Source organism: Osmerus eperlanus, chromosome 1 (genome assembly GCF_963692335.1).
Source record: "Osmerus eperlanus chromosome 1, fOsmEpe2.1, whole genome shotgun sequence".
NCBI lineage: Eukaryota > Metazoa > Chordata > Actinopteri > Osmeriformes > Osmeridae > Osmerus > Osmerus eperlanus.
Genome location: NC_085018.1, coordinates 23,609,715 through 23,617,765, shown reverse-complemented (window position 1 = coordinate 23,617,765; position 8,051 = coordinate 23,609,715). Strand labels below are relative to the sequence as shown.

The window sequence follows — 8,051 nt, the reverse complement described above, 5'->3', positions numbered from 1 at the left end:
CACACACACAGTTTAGAGAGATCTTCAGAGGTCTCTCAGGAATGCCAGGATAGCATTTTGTAGCTGAGCTGTGTTAAAGATGCCTGCTGTTGATTCGAAGATAAATTTCATACAATTAATTTCCTGACAAGTGAAACTGCGTAATTGAATAATATGGAAATGATTTATTTTCCAGGGAAATCACCTCCAATGAAGAAAAACTGAGCTGACACAAACACACACACACACTGACACACACACAAACTGACACAAACCCTGGCACACACATTCGTAGATTCACATAACATGCTTATAAAAGCATGCAAACACATACGCACATATCTTACTGCACACCCTGCACACACACACCAAAATAATTCATTTAAATCCTTCTTTCACTATCTACTAATGACCTCCCTTCATTTAGCAAATGATATAGATAATTATATACATAAAGACATTAAAGGTTTGAGGTCTGACACAAACAAACACACGCACAAACAAACACAAACACACACACACGTTCAGACAATATACATTTACCAGCAATGTGTGAATATGTTCATGTTGACTGTACAGTAGTAGCTACCTAGTCACTAATCTGAACCTGCACACTAAGGTTGTCACACACACGATCACACACACATGTGCACACACACACTCTCAAACACACACACCTAGATGCGATCCCAGCAGGACCTGACCGCAGGGGGGCTTACGGCAGTGTTGTGGATGACGGCTGCTCAGTTACACGTGAACACATCCATCATCATGTCAGCCCTAACAGAGTCGGAGGTCCCACTTGTACAAACCACGCCCTGCATGGAACACACAGCAGGGAACAAGTCTGTGTGTGGTGTGTGTTTGTATACGTGTGTATGTGTGTGTTTGTATACGTGTGTGTGTTTGTGGATGTGTGTTTGTAAACGTGTGTGTGCGTGTGTGTGTGTGCTTGTGCGCATCTGTGTCGTATTCTGCCCAGAGTTTACCACAGTCTCCAAGTTGTGCTCAGAATAGTTATTTCTCTCTGTTTTGGATAATAACATGAAGCTGAATGTCCTAATTGTCTGATCTGGCCCTTACTCTAGTGTACACATCCGCCCAACAAAATAGTTCCTCATTGGAATCAGTGTGAACGAGCTGTGTGACAGCTTCACATCCTCGCTCACGTCAATACAGCAGCCGTTGCAGTCTCACCAGGAGGGCATCCATAATCACACATGGAGAACTTCTCTTAATTAAATGATCCTTTCATTTATCGTTTTAATCAATCTGATGGATGGATGGTAATTCATTTCAGTCACATGACTCATATTGTAGGGATCAGACCAGTCATGGGACATTGGTAACAGCCCAGGCAGTTGCGATGGAGGGAAAGGGAGACATACAGACAGAGGGGTAAAGAGAGAGAGAGAGAGAGAGAGAGAGAGAGAGAGAGAGAAAGAGAGAGAGAGAGAGAGAGAGAGAGAGAGAGAGAGAGAGAGAGAGAGAGAGAGAGAGAAAGAGAGAGGATGAGAGAGAGAGACATACAGACAGAGGAGAGAGGGAGACTCGATGGTGTGTTGTTGGAAACAACAAACCTGTAAAGTACAGCTTGGCTTCATCCATCTGTTACTGTCATAATTCTTGACTCAAGACACATTCTTGCACACACACTCACACACAAACACACACATGAACACACACTCACACACACACATTCGCACATGAACACACACACACACATACAAACACAATCTCACACACACGCTCCACACACACAAGCAGAGTTCACACACACAGCCGCCTCACACACGCTAAAAACAGATCCTTGCTGACATGTTACCATCTACGTAACATATGGCGCTTCTACCAACAACACAGCTGACAGCAGCCCACTGTCAGAGAGCCTGCCAGGGAGCGGGAGGAGGAAGGGAGAGGTGAGCAGGGGAGGGAGAAGGGAGAGGTGAGCAGGGGAGGGAGAAGGGAGAGGTGAGCAGGGGAGGAGAAGGGAGAGTGAGCAGGGGAGGGGAGAAGGGAGAGGTGAGCAGGGGAGGAGAAGGGAGAGGTGAGCAGGGGAGGGGAGAGGTGAGCAGGGAGGGGAGAAGGGAGAGGTGAGCAGGGGGAGGGAGAAGGGAGAGGTGAGCAGGGGAGGAGAAGGGAGAGGTGAGCAGGGGAGGGAGAAGGGAGAGGTGAGCAGGGGAGGGGAGAAGGGAGAGGTGAGCAGGGGAGGGAGAAGGGAGAGGTGAGCAGGGGAGGGGAGAGGTGAGCAGGGAGGGGAGAAGGGAGAGGTGAGCAGGGAGGGGAGAAGGGAGAGGTGAGCAGGGGAGGGGAGAAGGGAGAGGTGAGCAGGGGAGGGGAGAAGGGAGAGGTGAGCAGGGAAGGGGAGAGGTGAGCAGGGAGGGGGAGAGGGTGCTGTGGAGACTCCAGGAGGAAGATGACAAGAGGATGTGTGGAGAGGTGTGGAGTGATTGGAGAGTCAAGTGTGTAATGAAGGAGAGTATTGATCCCAGACTCACTCAGCCCTCACAGGCCTCATAAACACCCTCCTTCAGGTCCGAGGCATGGACGAGTTCCTCTCTGACTCCACCCCGGACCAGAAAGGGAGGGGGGCGAGGGTAGGGGTCGGGGGCAAGGCACGTAACTGCTGAGTCCACTTGAACCTTGTAAACTTTTTATTGAAAGCGGTATCGATGGATTTTAGTTGGTTCACTGGAGCACATACTCTATCTGCTCTCTCTGTGTTGTGTGTGTGTGTGTGTGTGTGTGTGTGTGTTTGTGTGTATGTGTGTGTGTGTTTATGGAACGTCTGGTATGATCTGTGTTCACCTGTGTGAGGCCTCACTCAGAAGAATGTCTTCACCTTCAAAATGCTCTCCCATCTTCTCTCCTTCTCCTCCTCCTCCTTTCCTCTCAGCTTCTCTCCTCTCCTCTCCCCCACCTCCAAGTCCTCACCCCCCCCCACCCCCCACCCCAGCCCCGGCCCTCCTCCCCCAGTGACCCTGTGTAGTTGATAATTGCAGCAGGGCAGTAATGAGTGGTCTCCAGGGATCCCATACAGGCATCGAGCTCTTCGATACCGTCAGCCCTGCGCCACCCCGCTCGATGTGTGGCCCAGGATTAATGAGCTGGCTCCGCGGACTCACACACACACACCCATACACACACACACACACACACTCACTCTGACACCCTTACACCCATACACACACACACACACACTCATACATGCCCACACACATGCACATACACACATTCACACCCCCACACCCAGGCTCCCAGGCTCCCAGGCCTGTGCCTGCTCTCCTCCCCAGGGCAAGGAGACAGGCCAGGTCTGGTTCTTACATCTGTCCCTCCAGTCAGACCAGCAGACAACCTGACCACAGGACAGATTCATACACCCCAGGACCCACCTAGAGGCAGAGAGAGAGAGAGAGAGAGAGAGAGAGAGAGAGAGAGAGAGAGAGAGAGAGAGAGAGAGAGAGAGAGAGAGAGAGAGAGAGAGCAGATGCTCTTATCCAGAGTGTCTTACAGTAAGTACAGGGACATTCCCCCTGAGGCAAGTAGGGTGAAGTGCCTTGCCCAAGGACACAACGTAATTTTGCACGGCCGGGAATCGAACTGGCAACCTTCTGATTAATAGCCCGATTCCCTAACCGTTTCAGCCATCTGACGCCAGTCACAGTGAGAGGTGGCAGTGTCAGCCCTCCCTCCTCTATCAGGGAGAGAGCCCTGAGGCGACAGGCAGCTCTACAGGGTCTCGCAGGGGCCTTCCCAGGGGCCAAGCGACATTAATGAGTGGAGCAGGAAGGTATAGTAGCTGCTGAAGTGAGGACAGCTCAGAGACTGTGTTGGAGAACCAGCCAACAAGGTCCCCAAAGCCAGCCTGCTTAACAGCATGAAGGCACCGGGAGGGATGTGAGGCCTGTCCACTACCTGGCCCAGGAACGGGGGGGGGGGGGGGGGGGGGGCGGAGGGGGGGGGGGGGGGAATCAATCATACATTCCAACATACACACACACATTCACGCACACTCACACACTCACACATACACACACACACTCATACACACATTCACGCACACTCAAACCAGCACACACATGCACAAACACACGCTCCGACCAGCACGCACACACTCACACACACACTCACACACACTCATACACACACTCACACAAACACACACTGCTCAGCATCAGCGTTTAATCACAGCGTGGCCTCCTCCATGCTGGCATCCACAAGGCTTAATGGATGACCTGCCTTCGGCTCGCCATCACACACACACACAAACACACACACACACAGACACACACACACACACACACACACAAACACACACTCACTCTCTTGTTTTTTTTCATTGGCTGTCTGTCTTTGCTCCTCATCCATCCATCACGATGCAGGACGATCCCTTCTCAGGCTGGAGAGACAAACATGCTTTTAATGCTGGGAGTGTGCAGACTAAACTGTGGAAACACAACTGTACACCTGTTACCTGACGCTGGTCATGTGTGACTTAGTAATAGGTTACTGTGACAGATGTTCCTATGCGCCCACACACACACACACACTTGATAGTATGCATTTACATTTACATTTATTCATTTAGCAGACGCTTTTATCCAAAGCGACTTCCAAGAGAGAGCTTTACAAAGTGCATAGGTCACTGATCATAACAACGAGATAGCCACAAAACATTGCGAGTAGCCAAAACATGAAGCACACATTGTGAACAACCAAAATAAGTGCCAAAGGGAAGAACCATAAGAGCATGTAGTTAAACAAGTTACAATTGCAATGAATGAATGAAAACAAATACTGTTCCATAGTGTGCAGCTGGTTGAAGTACAGAGGGAGTGAAAAAGAGTGTGAAAGTGTGAAAGAAAGAAAGAAAGATGGAGAGAGAAAGAGAGAGGGAGTTGTGTTTGCTCCTGGAGATCGCAGACGCAGGGTATCCATCTGTAGCACCATGGCAACCAAGCAACATAGTACACAGTGTTGAATGGTATGCTGGAGCATCCAGCAATTTCTGTCCACTTCCTCATTCAAATGCAAATCTGCCCCGTACTCTTCCCTTCAAACAGCATTCTGAAACATGCTTTCTTCAGCCTTGTTGTGGATTTATTTTTCCTCTCTTCAGCCCCTCCTTGGAGTCATGCGTTTAGACAAACGCTCAGTGCTTTCCTGTGTGCTCTCTTTCCTCAGTGAGAGTGTTCTTCACCAGTAGGATGAACGTCAGGTCAGATATGAAACCGCTCCCAGGATGCAGCTCGTCCGACTGCAACCTCTATTCTCAGTCCTTCCGTACTGCACACTGTAAATCATTTATATGTGACCCATATTTGAATGTTCAATATACAAGTAATAGTAATGACTGTAAGCACAGAGTAAAGTGGATGAGGAAAGAGTGTGTGTGTGTCCTCTATACAGTTTCCACATGAGGATTTTGTTGGAAATGGGTCTTGTGTGTTAACGGGTTGCTAATTAGATTGGCTTGGTTCTGTTCACAGATTGGATGTGGGACAGAATGTGAATATGTGAGCCATATGCCTGCCTGCCTGCCTGCCTGCCTGCCTGCCTGCCTGCCTGCCTGTGCCTGCCTGTCCGTCTGTCTGTCTGTCTGTCTCAGGGTATGTGAGTCTGTGAGTACCTGGTTCCCATCCTTGCAGCACTGGTTCACATCCTCGCAGGACTGGTTCCCATCCTTGCAGGACTGGTTCACATCCTTGCAGCACTGGTTCACATCCTCGCAGGACTGGTTCCCATCATTGCTGACTGGTTCCCATCCTTGCAGGACTGGTTCCCATCCTTGCTGACTGGTTCCCATACTTGCAGAAACTTGTTCCCATCCTTGCTGACTGGTTCCCATCCTTGCAGGACTGGTTCCCATCCTTGCTGACTGGTTCCCATACTTGCAGAAACTGGTTCACATCCTTGCTGACTGGTTCCCATCCTTGCAGGACTGGTTCACATCCTTGCAGGACTGGTTCCCATCCTTGCTGACTGGTTCCCATACTTGCAGAAACTGGTTCCCATCCTTGCTGACTGGTTCCCATCCTTGCAGGACTGGTTCCCATCCTTGCTGACTGGTTCCCATCCTTGCTGACTGGTTCCCATACTTGCAGAAACTGGTTCCCATCCTTGCTGACTGGTTCCCATCCTTGCAGGACTGGTTCCCATCCTTGCTGACTGGTTCCCATCCTTGCTGACTGGTTCCCATACTTGCAGAAACTGGTTCCCATCCTTGCTGACTGGTTCCCATCCTTGCTGACTGGTTCCCATACTTGCAGAAACTGGTTTCCATCCTTGCTGACTGGTTCCCATACTTGCAGAAACTGGTTCCCATCCTTGCTGACTGGTTCCCATCCTTGCAGAAACTGGTTCCCATCCTTGCTGACTGGTTCCCATCCTTGCAGGACTGGTTCCCCCAGGGGAGCTGAGAAAGCCGGGGCTTGATTGACGGAGAGAACAAAGGAGGTAATTGGATTGATTAACAACCAATCCCAATGAACCGTGAACAGCAACCAGACAAGCCAAACAGAGCTATCCTATACTGTCTGTGCAGGATCGAGCAATGGAAATCCTTCATTACATAAAGTCTCAGCGTGTGTGTGCGTGTGTGTGTAGCACACCTAAAGCCTGTGTATTTGTCACACGTCCAACAGAGCTCATCATTTAGTGACCACGTGGCTTAATTCACCTGGTGGGAGGCGCCCGTAGAGATAGTGAGGGAAAAAGAGAAAAAGCCAGACAAAAGAGTCAGAAAGAAGCAGAGGGGAAAAAATGAGATAAAAGGAAAGAGAAAGAGACATAGAATTCTCTGACTGTGTCTCGTACCCACAGTTCCTGACATTACCACTGACCCGCAGCCCCGCAGCCCTGCAGGGCTACGGGGCTGCAGGGGGGGGGAACTCCTACTTTATTTCTGGAAGCTGTCTGCTTTCTCAGAGCTGGAAATCATGTCAACTGGAAAACAGCCTTGAAAGAACACAAGAGCACATCACAGACCTCTACACCACCTCTCCTCCTCCTCTCCTCTCTTCCTCTCCCCTCCCCTCTCCTCTCCTCTCCTCTCCTTCCCTCACACTTCCACTACCCCCTTCCTTTACTCCTCTCCCCCCTCTCCTCCTCCCTCTCCCCCCTCTCCTCCTCCCCTCCAACCAACCTCAATGTTCTCTCTCTCCCTCCCACTCCTCCTCTATCACGACCTCTTCCCATTCTCTTCCCTTCCTCCCTCTCCTCCTTTCACCTCACCTTCCTTCTCATCCTCCGCTCCACTCATCTGCAAAGTATTTTTCTTTACATCGGAACCTTCTCCCCGCGCCCCTCTCCTTCTCCCCGCGCCCCTCTCCTTCTCCCCGCACCCCTCCCCTTCTCCCCTTCTCCCCGCGCCCCTCCCCTTCTCCCCGCGCCCCTCCCCTTCTCCCCGCGCCCCTCCCCTTCTCCCCGCGCCCCTCCCCTTCTCCCCGCGCCCCTCCCCTTCTCCCCGCACCCCTCCCCCACTGCTGACAGAAAGGCCAAACAGTTGTTTTGATGTAAACGTCCGTGGCAGCTTGTCCGCCCCTGCTGCTCTCTTCCCGCTCACTCCATCTCCCCTTCATGAACGACTGTCTGCCCTCCGTCCCTCCTGCTGTCATCCCTCGCTCCGCTGACTCCAGGTAGCCTACTGACCCCCCGCTCATTATAGCCCTCCAGGCACATACACACACACACCTACCGTCACACACACATACACATAAAGTCACACACACACACACACATAAGGTCACACACACAGACCGTCACATGCACACACCCACACGCTGTCAGAACACACGCGCATGTACACACTTACACAAACAAACACTGTATTCCTTCCTTTTGAAGGCCGTGGGCGAGGACACAGCACTGCTGTTGAGGAGTCACGCTCATACAAACCAGAGAAGTCACACTCCAGAAAGACGCCTCTTAGCTGGCCAGAACTCTCCAGAAAGACGCCTCTTAGCTGGCCAGAACAATCCAGAAAGACGCCTCTTAGCTGGCCAGAGCACTCCAGAAAGACGCCTCTTAGCTGGCCAGAACACTCCAGAAAGACACCTCTTAGCTGGCCAGAA

General features: G+C 51.2%; 1 protein-coding gene across 1 annotated transcript in view; it reads right to left on the bottom strand.

The window, feature by feature from the left end:
• The window catches only part of asip1 (agouti signaling protein 1), a 14,956-nt gene extending 9,171 nt beyond the window's left edge, over positions 1–5,785 (bottom strand). The window contains exon 1 of the mRNA XM_062460296.1: positions 5,609–5,785. Coding sequence (XP_062316280.1) covers positions 5,609–5,785 — 177 coding nt within the window. The remainder of the gene's footprint in view (positions 1–5,608) is intronic.
• Between the last annotated feature and the right edge of the window lie 2,266 nt (positions 5,786–8,051).